This window comes from Cervus canadensis, chromosome 15 (assembly GCF_019320065.1).
Source record: "Cervus canadensis isolate Bull #8, Minnesota chromosome 15, ASM1932006v1, whole genome shotgun sequence".
In the NCBI taxonomy this organism is placed as follows: Eukaryota; Metazoa; Chordata; class Mammalia; order Artiodactyla; family Cervidae; genus Cervus; species Cervus canadensis.
The window spans coordinates 70,461,181-70,476,264 of record NC_057400.1 but is presented as its reverse complement, the minus strand read 5'-3'; the positions used below and the strand labels follow the sequence as shown (position 1 = coordinate 70,476,264).

Here is a 15,084-nt window from a genome sequence, read left to right as displayed (position 1 = left end):
CTAGTTCATAGTCATGCTTCCTAAGGTCCACTTGACTTCATACTCCAGGATGTTCAGCTCCAAGTAAGTGAGCACACCACCAGGGTTCTCTGGGTCATTAAGATCGTTTTTGGATAGTTGTGCATTCTTCCACCTCTTCTTAATCTCTTCTGCTTCTGTTAAGTATTCACCCTTGCTGTCCTTCATCATGCCCATCCCTGTATGAAATGTTCCCTTGGTTCTGCAATTTTCTCGAGGAGATCTCTAGTCTTTCCCATTCTATTGTTTTCCTCTATTTCTTTACAGGGTTCACTTAAGAAGGCTTTCTTATCTCTCCTTGCTATTCTCTGGCACTCTGCATTCAGTTGGGTATACTTCCATTTCTTGCTTGCCTTTCACTTCTATTCTCCCCTATTTGTAAAACCTTCTCAGACAACCACTTTGCCTTCTAGTATTTTTTTTTCCTTTGGGATGGGTTTTGGTCACTGCCTCCTATACAATGTAACAAACCTCTGCCCATAGATCTTCAGGCACTTTGTCTACCAGATCTAATCCCTTGAATCTATTCATCCACTGTCTAATCATAAGGGATTTGATTTAGGTCATACCTGAATGGTCTAGTGGTTTTCCCTACTTTCTTCAATTTAAGCCTGAATTCTGCAATAAGGAACTCATGATCTGAGGCACAATCAGCTCCAGTTCTTGTATCTTGCTAACGGACATAGCTTCTCCATCTTTGGCTGTAAAGAATATAATCCATCTGATTTTAGTATTGATCACTGGGTGATATCCATATGTAGAGTTGTCTCTTGTTATTGGAAGACGGTGTTTGCTATGACCAGTCTGTTCTCTTGACAAAACTGTTAGCTTTTGCTCTGCTTCATCTTGTAGGACTTCCCTGGTGGCTCAGATGGTGAGGAATCCACCAGCAATTCAGGAGACTGGGGTTCCATCCCTGGGTCAGAAAGACCCACTCCAGTATTCTTGCCTGGAGAATCTGATTGACAGAAGAGCCTGGTGAGCTAAAGTCTATGGGGTTGCAAAGAGTCAGACGCAACTGAGGGACTAACACTTTCAGAAATCTCTCCTGTGTTGCTGAAAAGGATGTTTGCTATGACCAGTGTGCTCTCTTGACAAAACTGTTAGCTTTTGCCCTGATTCATTTTGTAGTCCAAGGGCAAACTTGCCCTGTTACTCCAGGTATTTCTTGACTTCCTAATTTTGCATTCCAATCCTTTATGATTATATTTTTTGGTGTTAGTTCTAGAAAGCATTTTAGGTCTTCACAGAACCAGTCAACTTCGGCATCAGTGGTTGGAGCACAGACTTGGATTACTGTGATACTGAATGGTTTTGCCTTGGAAACGAACCAAGATCATTTTGTTGATTTGGAGATTGCACCCAAGTACTGCATTTCAGACTCTTATTTACCATAAGGGCTACTCCAGTTCTAAGGGATTCTTGCCCACATTAGTATGTATAATGGTTACCTGAATTGAATTTGCCCATTCCCATTCATTTTATTTTACAGATTCCTAAGGTGGCGATGTTCACTCTTGCCATCTCCTGCCTGACCACATCTAACTGACCATGATTCATGGACCTAACATTCCAGGTTCCCATGCAATATTGTTCTTTACCACATTGGACTTTACTCTCACCACCAGACACATCCACAGCTGAAAGTCGTTTCTGCTTTGGCCCAGTCTCTTCATTCTTCCTGGAGCTGTTTCTCTGCTCTTCCCCAGCAACACAGTGGACACCTTCTGACCTGGGGGGCTCATCTTCTGTTGTCATGTCTTTTTGCCTTTCATCCTGTTCATGCAGTTCTCAAAGCAAGAATACTGGAAGGGTTTTCCATTCCCTCCTCCAGTGGACCATGTTTTGTCAGAACTCTCTGCTATGACCCGTTTGTCTTGAGAGGTCCTGCACGGCATGGCTCTTAGCTTCACTGAGTGATGGACATACACCCCTTAGCTAGGACAAGGTTATGATCCATGAAGGGGCTTCCTATGAGACACTAGGAACTTGGAGACACTGTCTAATTTTCTCATACATCAAGCTGACCGTGACAGCTTTTACAGCAATTACCACCCATCACCTTAACGTAGCTTCTATAGATGTAACGGGAAAGAATGCTGGTTAAATGGCTCTAAGAATCACCACCAGGACTGGCACTGTGGCCGTGTCCCTAAATCCAGACCTCTGTTCGGTCATATTTTTTCCCAAAAGAAATAATAAAATGGATAAAGTCATATGACCCTCGACGTGCTCTAACACAAGCACATGTCCCAAGGCAAAGTGCAATTTTCTTCCTCTACACCCTCTGTCCACTGCGCTGGTCAGCTGTGCTGGAAGTCCCAACCTCCATTCTACCAGGGGAGGCCTGCCCCAAAACCCAGGGTTCCTGAAGCACAGGCAGCTGGCTCCTGCCACCTCACTCATTCTATCTTCTGACCTGCCCTCAACAGGTTAAAAGTTTGAGCAACAGAGCCCACAAATTCTTCAAAATAAAATGAAAATAAAATTGAAAGAAATAATAAAAAATAAGTATAACGGCAAAACCAGCAAGTGATGTCCATGAGTTAGGTGTTAACTATACTATTAAAAAAAACTTAAAAATGGATATTGTTACTTCCAATTTGTTGTATATCAGTGTTAACTATACTGTTAAAACTTAAGAAAAATGAATATTGTTACTTCCAATTTGTTGTACATCATAATTCAGTTCAGTTCAGCTTAGCTCAGTCACTCAGTCGCTCAGTCGTGTCCAACTCTTTGCGACCCCATGAACCGCAGCACACCAGGCCTCCCTGTCCATCACCAACTCCCGGAGTTTACCCAAACCCATGTCCATCAAGTCAGTAATGCCATCCAGCCATCTCATCCTCTGTCATCCCCTTCTCCTCCTGCCCCCAATCTTTCCCAGCATCAGGGTCTTTTCAAATGAGTCAGCTCTTTGCATCAGGTGGCCAAAGTACTGGAGTTTCAGCTTCAACATCAGTCCTTCCAATGAACACCCAGGACTGATCTCCTTTAGGATGGACTGGTTGGATCTCCTTGCAGTCCAAGGGGCCCTTAAGAGTCTTCTCCAACACCACAGTTCAAAAGTATCAATTCTTCGGTGCTCAGCTTTCTTTATAGTCCAACTCTCACATCCATACGTGACCACTGGAAAAACCATAGCCTTGACCAGACGGACCTTTGTTAACAAAGTAATGTCTCTGCTTTTTAATATGCTGTCTAAGTTGGTCATAACTTTCCTTCCAAGGAGTAAGTGTCTTTTAATTTCATGGCTGCAATCACCATCTGCAGTAATTTTGAAGCCCCCAAAAATAAAGTCTGACACTGTTTCCACTATTTCCCCATCTATTTGCCATAAAGTGATGGGACCAGATGCCATGACCTTAGTTTTCTGAATGTTGAGCTTTAAACCAACCATTTCAGTCTCCTCTTTCACTTTCATCAAGAGGCTCTTTAGTTCTTCTTCCCTTTCTGCCATAAAGGTGGTGTCATCTGCATATCTGAGGTTATTGACATTTCTCCCAGCAATCTTGATTCCAGCGCGGGCTTTATTCAGCCCAGTGTTTCTCATGATGTACTCTGCATATAAGTTAAATAAGCAGGGTGACAATATACAGCCTTGACATACTCCTTTTCCTATTTGGAACCAGTCTGTTGTTCCACGTCCAGTTCTAACTGTTGCTTCCTGACCTGTATACAGGTTTCTCAAGAGGCAGGTCAGGTGGTCTGGTATTCCCATCTCTTTCAGAATTTTCCACAGTTTATTGTGATCCACAAAGTCAAAGGCTTTGGCATAGTCAATAAATATAAATATAAATCATAAATAGACTGAGTCAATTAAAAAACTATACAACAGAAGACAAAGGATACATATATTCTAAAAATGGTTGCTGCTCCTAGCTGCCAAATAATATAAATGTATTTAATGCCACTTAACAATACACTTAACAACTGGTTAAAATGGTAAGTCTTATGTATATTCTATTATAATGAAAACTTTCAATTTACATGTTAACAATAAAATACTTAACAAAAAGGCTTTAAAATATATACTACCACATACTATCTCCACAGGAAAACAAAACTGGGGACAAATAAAGAAGAAAACTATAAGAATATACACCAAAATATTAACAGTGATATTTGAGGCAGAAAATTAAACATTTTTATTTTTCCTTTTAAACAAATTTTTCTAAATACAGTGTTTCCATAGTAAATTTTTCCTAAAATTAAATTAAATTACAATTTCAGAAAACTTAACTAATATTTACCAAATAGTCCTATGAGCAATAATATAATACATATAGTCTATATAATACATATAGACTATATAATACATATAGACTGTAGTACAATAATCCTACTGTATTCTCATTATGAGATACACTCTAATTAAATATTGGCTTTTGAAAGTGAGAGTGTGGGCATAAGCAAACAGCTCTCACCTCCCACTGTTGCCTTTTTCATCTTCTTCTTCTTCATTATCTGAAGCTAAGAAAGGAACTGCAGCCAAATCTTCCTCCTCTGCACGTATCCGTCCCAGCAGGATGAGACCATGGATTTTACAATCAATTCCTGAGCTTCTGCACTGCTTTATCGCAATTTCAATATACCTGTGATACTAGACACAAACACAGCAAGCTGCAGAGCTCTCAGAGCCAAACACTTTACTAGAGAGAAGGACACATGAGACACGCAGTACGCGGCAAGTCGCAAGCCTTCATAACGCTTCAAGTACAGAGAATCTGAGATCAACATGCACACACTGCTATATTTAAAACATAACCAAAGGACCTACTGTATAGCACAGAGAACACAGATCAATGTTATGTGGTAGCCTGGATAGCGGGGGAATTTGAGGGAGAATGGATACATTATGTGTATGGCTAAGTCACTCTGCTACTTACCTGAAACTATCATAACATTGTTAAGCAGCTACACTTCAATATAAAATAAAACATTTCAAAAAAAAAAACTGATTACATACAAATTAGAAAAAACTATACACAGACCTCATAACCCCACCAACTAGATCAACAATTATCAATGTATGATTGATTTTGTTCATGTAGGGATTATCATAAGAAAATTCCTGACAATGTGTTGTTTCAAAACTTCAGTAGGTATCAGCGAAATATCAGCATTTAAAAAATACATCCACAGTACTCTTATGATAGCTAAAACAATAATCTTATGTCATCTAAGTGCTACCAGTGATCAAATTTTCTATCTGTCTTGGAAACACCTTTCTATTCTGGACATGTTCAAATGAAGGTCAAACTCTGTTACGTCTTTGCCATTCGTTATTTTACTGTTGGCTTTCTGTCCTGCGGTACGCCCCAGATCCCATACATGGCATTTCTAAATGTAGTTTATTCCTCTGCCCCTGTATTTCACTGAACAAAGACTGACTGCTTCAGGGGGATCTAACCAAACCTTAGGATCTATAATATCTATGATGTCACAGGAAGAACAGTTTGAATAAAAGAAACAAATAGAGAAATGAAAAATTTTACAGGAAAAAAAAAGAGAGTTTCTTTCTTTAGCAAGGAAAAAACAAAAGGGTTAAAATTTTAATGCAGTGCCAAAGGCAGACACTGTCTGACTCACGAATCATAGAAAGCAAATGCAAAGAACATTTATGGGATAATTTGGAAAATTTAAACATTGACTGGATTTTGTATCATATTAAGGACAAAATTTTAGGTGTGATGGCATTGTGGTTACATTTTTAAAGTCCTTGTCAGAAATTAATAATTGAAGTACTCACTACTGAAATAATGCCATGGCTAGAACTTGCTTTAAAACACTCAAAAAAAAATGGGGTGTAACACAGGAAGAGAGTTAGTGAAATGACTGGCAAAAATGTTGATAATCATTAAAACTGGGTGGTAGGTTCATGGAGGATTCAGTATACTTTCTATTTTCGGTTATGTTAGGAAAATTCTGTTAACAAGCCATTTTAGAGGAAAGGCAGTGCTAGAGAGTTCAGTAGCTTTAGGAATGATAATGCTCTACTTTGTAAGTTGGTTGGATGGGTGGAGACTGGGCCATGAATTTTCTGAGTACTCACAATGCTTAATATTTCTCATATATGTGATATAAGCTATTTCGTGCTCATCAAATAATACATAATAAATTGTTTTCAACTGAAAATTTGTTAAAAGTCAATATATCTTTTATGAATAAATCTCAGATGTTAATTAATCCTTGGTTATTGATCTACTTACAAATATAAAGTACAAAGCAAATTAAATACAAAGCAAAATTAAAACAAAATATTCAGTAGCATAATTCAAACATAAGACAAACTGCATTTTCCATTACCCAGAAATAAGTTATTATAATAAAAGGCACTAAATGCATTATCTTTTCTCAAAAAAACTTAATAATATATTACTTTTTCATCATTGGCCACTTTATTATTACCACCATTGATAGTAACTGTTAATTACACGTTATTCCACAAAATAGTTTAATGACATTCATGAATGAATGGTGTTCTACAATTTTATTCATTGAAGACTGGAAGAAAATAAACAACAAAAAAAAAATCTTCCAGTGTACACAAAGGCCAAATAATCAACTCTTGGACCTGGGGGGCAGTGCTAGTATGGTCCCATAGTCTCTAGACACAAGTTACCAACTTTCCACCCTTAAAAAAAATTAATCTATGACTGGCTGTGTATCAGGTTCTTTGATGTAACACAGTACGACCTCGTGAAACTTGTCTGTCCTGATGTGGGCATGTGTGTTAGTTGCTCAGTTGTGTCTTTGTGACTCATGGACTATAGCCCACCAGGCTCCTCTGTCTATGGAATTCTCCAGGGAAGAATAATGGAGTATGTTGCCATTCCCTTCTCCCGGAGATCCTCCTGACATAAGGATTGAACCCTGGTCTCCCACACAGCAGGGAGATTCTCTACCATCTGAGCTTCTTGAGAAGCCCTTTGTGGGAATACCAAAATAATAAAGCAATGACTGACAAACAGCACTTAATAATTTAAAAATAAACTCACTTATGATGAACTTTAGATGAATAGAAAGTCAAATATTTGACATCTTTATCCACTATCATACCAATTAAATAAGTTCTCATGAGACAACGTACTTATAGGTAGTAAAAAAAAAAAACTGCCTTAATTTGCATTTTTAAATATATATAATTTACTAAAATAGTGTAGATTTACTGAAAGATTTATGTGGCAGTGACACTAATCTATAATATGTTCTATTTAAAAGAACCTTCACTGATTCTTTCAGAATTTTTAAGAGATAAAATTAACTTGGATTCATTTTGAAAATGTCCTTATTACCAAATTAAAGGTATAAAAACAAAAAAAACAATTTCAGTGTCATATATATGGTTAAAAAGAACCACTGCTTACTAATACATATTTAATGGAAATAACATGATGCTAGATGCCCAAAGAAGCCCAAGGTGTATGGCAATGACTTTTGCCTAGAGCTTTTTACCTGCTTTTAACCAAAGACAGTGAGGAAGGAATTTGTTTTGTCTTCTTTTCAAGCTGATCTGGTAAGCAACAAATTCAAGTTGTACACGTCAAATTTTAAAATAAATAAAATTATTTAATCAAGGGGAGAAAATGGGCTCAATGTTATTATAGAGATGATGAGAAAAGGAACCTCTCTTGACATTTGCAAACCATCAAAGGAATACTATCAAAATGGTCAAGATGGCAGAGCAGAAGAATCCTTAGCTCGTCTCTTCTCACAAGCACAACAAAATCACAACCATCTGCAAAAGAACTATCACTGCCAGACTGAAACCACCAGGAAAGGTCCTCTGAAGATGGACCACAACAAGAATGGTAGACGGCGTGAACTCATGATATAATCAAACCCCATACCCTCCAGGGTTGGCGACCCACAAACTGGAGAACAATTATATTCAAGAGTTTTTCTCATGTTACTCTCCCGAGCCTGCGGGTCGGGCACAGGGAAGAGGAACCTTAAGAACATCCTCACTCATAAAGGGTGGCTGCAAAACCTCACGTGTGCCGGGACCAAGAGCAAAAGCAGTAATCTGATAGGTGCTGGGGCCACATCTACCTGCTGGTCTTAGAGGGTCTCCTCAAAGGGGAGGCAGGGGGTGGCTGTGGCCCCGCTTGTGGGTGTATACAATGGTGGCAGATATACTGGGGAAATATTCAGCTGCATGAGCTATCATGGAGGATAACACCCTGACACCAAGACCCGGCTTCAAACACCAGACTTTAGACTCCAGTGCTGCAAGGCCTCAGCCCAAACAACAAACAAGGTGGGGACACGGCCCTACCCATCAACTTCAACTGACTCTAGACAAGGCCCTGCCCACCAGAGGATCAAGACCCAACTTCACCTACCAGAGGATAGGCACCAGCCCCTCCCACCAGGAATTTCACCTATCTAAAAAATACCAACAACTTCAGATATGCAGATGATACCACTCTAATGGCAGAAACCAAAGAGGAGTTAAAGAGCCTCTTGATGAGGGTGAAAGAGGAGAGTGAAAAAGCTGGCTTAAAACTCAACATTCAAAAAACAAGGATCATGGCCTCCAGTCCCATCACATCATCGCAAATAGACGGGGACAAAATGGAAACAGTGACAGATTTTATTTCACTGCAGACAGTGCTCCAAAATCACTGCAGATGGTGACTGCAGCCACAAAATTAAAAGACACTTGCTTCTTGGAAGAAAAGCTATGACAAACCTAGCCAGCATATTAAAAAGCAGAGATATCATTTTGGTCCACAGAGTCAAAGCTACGGTTTTTCCAGTAGTAATGTATGGATGTGAGAATTGGACCACAAAGAAGGCTGAACACCCAAGAACTGACGCTTGCAAATTGTGGTGCCAGACAACACTCTTTAGAGTCTCTTGGAGTACAAGGAGATCAAACCAGTCAATCCTAAAGGAAATCAACCCTGATATACACTGGAAGGACTGCTGCTGAAGCTCAAATACTTTGGCCACCTGATGTGAAGAGCCAACTCACTGGAAAAGACCCTGATGCTGGGAAAGATTGAAGGCAGGAGGAGAAGGCATTAACAGAGAATCAGATGGTTGGATGGCATCACTGATTCAATGGACATGAGTTTAAGCAAATTCCGGGAGACAGTAAAGGACAGGAAAGTCTGGGGTGCTGCAGTTCACGGGGTCACAAAGAATTGGAAACAACTTAGTGAATGAACAATAACAATACCCACCAGAAACAAGAAAACTATTAATCCTGCAGCCAGCACATCAAGTCTGTAAATGCAGACCAGGTCCTATCCTGAGACCAGCAGGCCCCTGGCCCTTCCTTGGGTGATGAAAAGGAGGTGCACTGCTGGACTGTACAGGACGTCTCTTACAGAGGGCCACTTCTCCAAGGTCGAGAAACAGAACAAATGGGCTTCCCTGGTGGCTCAGAGGTTAAAGCGTCTGCCTGCAATGCGGGAGACCTGGGTTCAATCCCTGGGTTGGGAAGAACCCCTGGAGAAGGAAATGGCAACCCACTCCAGTATTCTTGCCTGGAGAATCCCATGGATGGAGGAGCCTGGTGGGCTACAGTCCACGGGTCGCAAAAAGAGTCGGACTCGACTGAGCAACTTCACTTTCACTTTCACCACATTCACAAAAACACAAGAAGCAATTTTGACAAACTCAAACAACAGAATATGCTTCAGATGAAGGAGCAGGATAAAACATCAGAAAGAAAACAAAGTGATGTGGCAGATTCTCAGGCAATCTACCAGGGAAACAGTTCAGAGTAATTATGGTAAAGATGATCAAAGAACTCAGGAGGAGCATGGATACACTGAGAGAGAAATTAGAAACGTTTTAAAAAAAAAATAGAAAATATACAGAACCACACAATTAATAAATAAGTGAAATGAACAATACATTAGAAGGAATGAATAGTAAACTAAATCTGACAGAAGAATGGATTCATGAGCTGGAAGACAGAATAGTGTAAATCACCACCACCAAACAGAAAAAAAGAACAAAAAGAAATAAGGGCAGTTTAAGAGATCTTTAGGGCAATATCAAGCAAACAGTCACATCATAAAGGTCCAAGAAGAAGAGAAAAAATGTTTGATAAAATATTTGAGGAGATAATAGCTGAAAACTTCCCTAACTTGAGAAAGGAAAAAGTCAACCAAGTCCAGGAGGTGCAGAGAGTCCCATAAAGGATTAACCTACAGAGGAATATGTGAGGACATATTGTAAACTAAATGAAAAAAAAAATGAACAAAAAGAGAGAATATTAAAACTAACAGAGGAAAAGTAAAAAATAACATACAAGCGATCTCCAAAATGCTATTATCGGATTTTTTTTTTTTTTTTGAGGAAAAAACTCTGCAGACCAGAAGAGACTGACATAACATACTTGAAATGATGAAAAAGAAAAACCTACACCCAAGAATACCTAACAAAAGCTCTCACTGAAATTTGATGGCGAAAACAAAAGCTTTACAGACAAGTAAACATTTTTTAAGAACTCAGAAACGCCAAACAAGCTTTATGACAAACTCTAAAGGAACTTCTCTAGGTGGAAAAGAAAAGGTCACAACTAGAAACAAGACAGGAAATCATCCATACATAAAGCCAGTAGGGAAATTAAAAGACAAAAGTAGTAAAAATCCCACATTAAGTGTTTAAGGATTATACAAAATAATTAGATGTGAGGCATAAATTGAAAAACAATGACCATAAGGGGAGTAGAGTACAAATGCACGGTATCTAAAATGTATTTAAAATTAAGAGATAAGCAACTTAAAACAAGCACATACATAACTAGACTCTTGTACAAAAAACTCACATTAACCAGAACACAAAAATCTATAATAGAAATACACACAAAAAAGGAAATGAAATGCAAACTTACACTAAAGGTAGTCAAGTTACAAGAGAAGAGAACAAAGGAGAAAGGGAGAAAAAAAGACCTATGAAAACAAACTCAAAACAGCAAAATGACAATATAAACATACATATGGATAAACACGCTAAATATAAATGGACTGCTGCTGCTGCTGCTAAGTCGCTTCAGTCGTGTCTGACTCTGTGTGACCCCATAGACGGCAGCCCACCAGGCTCCTCCGTCCCTGGGATTCTCCAGGCCAAGAACACTGGAGTGGGTTGCCATTTCCTTCTCCAATGCATGAAAGTGAAAAGTGAAAGTGAAGTCGTTCAGTCGTGTCCGACTCTTCATGACCCCGGGAATTGCAGCCCACCAGGCTCCTCCGTCCATGGGATTTTCCAGGCAAGAGTACGGGGGTGGGTTGCCATTGCCTTCTCTGTGTAAATGGACTACATGTATCCAAAGATGCTACCAGAAAACTACCTAGAGCTTATCAATGAATTCAGTAAATTTGCAGAATACAAAATTAATACACAAAAATCTGTTGCATTTCTATACACTAACAATGAAAGATCAGAAAGAGAAATTAAGGAAACAATCCCCTTAATCATCACAACAAAAAGTATAAAATAACTAGGACTAAACCTACCTAAGGAGGCAAAAAACTTGCATTTCAAAAATTTTAGACACTAATGAAGGAAAAAGAAAACAATACAAACACATGGAAGGATAGACTTTGTCCTTGGATTGGAAGAACTGATATTATGAAAATGACTATACTATCCCAGGCAATTTATAGATTCAATGCAATTCCTATCAAGTTATCAGTGGCATTTTTCACAGAACAAGAAGAAAAAAATTTTTTAATTTGTATGGAGACACAAAGTACCCCCAAAAGCCAAACGCTCTTTGAGAAAGAAATATAGAGCTCGAGAAAATCAGGCTCCTGACTTCAGGCTATACTACAAAGCTACAGTCATCAAAACAGTATGGAAATGGCACAAAATCAGAAATATAGATCAACAGAATGAAAGCCCAGAAATAAACACATACATCTATAGTCAATCAATCTACAACAAATGAGGCAAGACCATACAATGGGGAAAAGATGGTTTCTTCAATAAATGGTGTTGGGAAAGCTAGACAGTTATATGTAAATGAAAGAAATTAGAACACTCCCTAATACTATACACAAAAATAAACTCAAAATGGATTAAAGACCTAAATGGAAGACCAGATACTATAAAACTCTTACAGGAAAAAATAGGCAGAATACTCTTTGACATAAGTAGCAGCAAGATCCTCTTTGACCCACCTTCCAGAGTTATGGAAATAGGAACAACAATAAACAAATGGAACCTAATTAAACTTAAAGCTTTTGCACAGCAAAGGAAACTATAAACAAGATGAAATGAATGAAGAAAACAACTGCAAACAAAGCAACTGACAAAGGATTAATCTCCAAAATATACAAAGTAGGTCATGAACAACCAAATCAAAAAATTGGCAGAAGACCTAAACAGACATTTCTCCAAATAAGACGTACAGATGGCCAACAGGCACATGAAAAGATGATCAATTATTAGACGAATGCAAAAGAAAACTATAATGATGTATTACTTCATTAACAGTCACAATGGACATCATCAAAAAGTCTACAAATAATAAATGCAGGAAAAAAAAAATAAAAATAAATGCAGAAGAGGGTGTGGAGAAAAGGGATCCCTCCTGCACAGTTGGTAGGAATGTAAATTGGTACAGTCACCAAGGAGAGCAGTACAGAGGTTCCTTAGAAAACCAAAAATAAAGTTGTCATATGATCCAGCAATCCCACTGCTAAGCATATATCTGAACAGAACTCTAATTCTAAAGATATATACACCTCAATGTTCATAGCAGCACTAGTTACAATGGCTAAAACATGGAGGCAACCTAAATTCTCATCAACAGAAAGATAAAAAATATGTGGTACCTATATACAATGAACTATTACTCTGCCATTGAAAAAAAGAAGAATGAAATAATACCATTTGCAGTACCATGGATGAACACAGAGATTTCATATTAAGTAAGTCAGACAGAAAAAGGCAAATATCATATGAAATCATTTATCTGTGAAATCTAACAAAATGATACAAATGAACTTACTTACAAAACAGAAATACACTCAGAAAACAAATTCATGATTACAAAAGGGGACAAGGGTGGGGGACAGGGGTTAGGAGTTTGGGATTAATCTCTATGTATTACTGTACAGGCACAAAGAGAAGAGGGCAAAAGAGGAAGGATGAGATGGTGGGATGGCATCACTAATTCAATGAACATGAACTTGGGAAAGCTCCGAGAGATGGTGAGGGACAGGGAGGCCTGGCATGCTGCAGTCCATGGGGTCGTAAAGAGTTGGACACAGCTTGGCAAGTGAACAACATTACTATATATAAAATACAAAAACAGTAAGAACCTACTGCATAGCACAGGGAACCGTATTCAATATCTTGTAAGAATCTTTAATGGAAAAGAATTTGAAAAAGAACACACACACACACACACTATATATATATATAATGTATACACACAGTATTCTTGAGCTTCCCTTGCTGCTCAGCCGGTAAAGAATCTGCCTGCAATGCGGGAGGCCTGGGTTCGATTCCTGGGTTGGGACGATCCCCTGGAGAAGGGAAAGGCTACCCACTCCAGTATTCTGGCCATGGAGAAGTCCATGGGGTCACAAAGAGTCGAACACAACTGAGCAACTTTTCCACACACACACGTATGTAGAACTGAATCACTTAGCAACTGAAAACACTATAAATGAACTATATATCAATAAAAAATTTATATAATTATACCTTTAAAAAGAGGAACACTATCTAATCTACTCACCTCTGTGCAGTCATTCAGAAGAGACACTGTGGTGTCAGTGGGGTTGATGTTGATTGTCTTTAATTCAATTAGGTTATTTAGTGAATTTCCACCTAGGAAATAAAGGGGCAGGGGCATAAAGGAATCAGACAAAGGAGTTTTCGTTATATAATAGAAGATACTTTCTGAGTAAAGTAACTCAGTTACCTGACACGACCACGAGGGAAGGCATGTAGCTACTGTCAGCAGGATCTACAATCATTTTTAATCTATGAACAAGAACATCTGGGAAAATCTCCAAACGAATCCAATGCTTTAAAAGAGAAAGAAACACGTATTCTACTCCATTACTTGTTTAATAGAAGAAAGCCTCCCTCTATGCCCCAGAAATGATGCGTTTATGGCCTTTTGACCTAAGGTGGTCCACTAATATCCATCAATGGGTGGGTCACAGAAAACATTAGAATCAAAGCAGAGGAAAAGCACCGTTCTCCAAGCCTAACCTTCATGGCTGGATGAGGCACACCCACATATAAGTGCAATTAAAATAACATATAAAGATAAACATATATTTATTAGGGTATATTAGAAAATCTTCTAACAAGAAGCAGAATCTGAACTCATACATTTTATGTGGGGCAGTAAAACGAAACACAGCCCTATTAAACTCTCCATCAGTTAGATAAAATCTATCACTTATATTTTTTAAAATCTCTGACAATGAAAACTAGATGGCATATCACTCTGTACCTTTAAAATAATTATGAACTAAAATATAAAATGAGTACTGACAGGTGACATCCCAGTATACCTTCATAGGATTTTCAAAGTTTGTGTTCAAACTCTAAGACATCACACATCTAAACAGAAGTGTCTCTGGACGCGCCCCCACGGCCGACTACCTTTCCTTGTGAACCAGAGGACTGCCAGCAGGGCTCACTGCCATCAATAAGACGAGAAGCTTGGTTCACAGAGGACGACACGTTCAGACTCTTCACCATCCGGGCCCAGCTATCCAGCAGCATTCCTGGCTGACTGCTGTGACAGCGTTTCAGCTGTTTTCCAGAACGGCCACAAAATATTGCAGACTGTCCTATTTAATGATGGCCAAACAGTGTTAATACTTGTAGAACAGAAACTTCACAACCAAGAAATAAAGAATATTGCATAGTTGAGTTCCTTACTTCAAGAAAACAGTAAGTTTCCAAATTAGAAGGAGCTATTACATAATACTTAAACGGCTTCAAAAAACGTAGCCAAGGTATTTCATCCCAATTTATGACATGAAGTTCATATAATGCTATGATTTATTCCACTTGACTCCCTCAAGTAACAACAGTGACATATCTCCAGATAGAAGGATATATATA

General features: G+C 38.6%; 1 protein-coding gene across 5 annotated transcripts in view; it reads right to left on the bottom strand.

Moving 5' to 3' along the window:
• HERC2 (HECT and RLD domain containing E3 ubiquitin protein ligase 2) overlaps nucleotides 1-15,084 on the bottom strand; it is a 240,063-nt gene that overhangs the window by 75,948 nt on the left and 149,031 nt on the right. For all 5 annotated transcript variants that reach the window (XM_043488204.1, XM_043488205.1, XM_043488207.1 and 2 more), the window contains 4 exons: nucleotides 14,617-14,807; nucleotides 13,922-14,027; nucleotides 13,736-13,827; nucleotides 4,449-4,624 (listed from right to left, as the gene is read on the bottom strand). In XM_043488204.1, coding sequence (XP_043344139.1) covers nucleotides 4,449-4,624; nucleotides 13,736-13,827; nucleotides 13,922-14,027; nucleotides 14,617-14,807 — 565 coding nt within the window. The remainder of the gene's footprint in view (nucleotides 1-4,448; nucleotides 4,625-13,735; nucleotides 13,828-13,921; nucleotides 14,028-14,616; nucleotides 14,808-15,084) is intronic.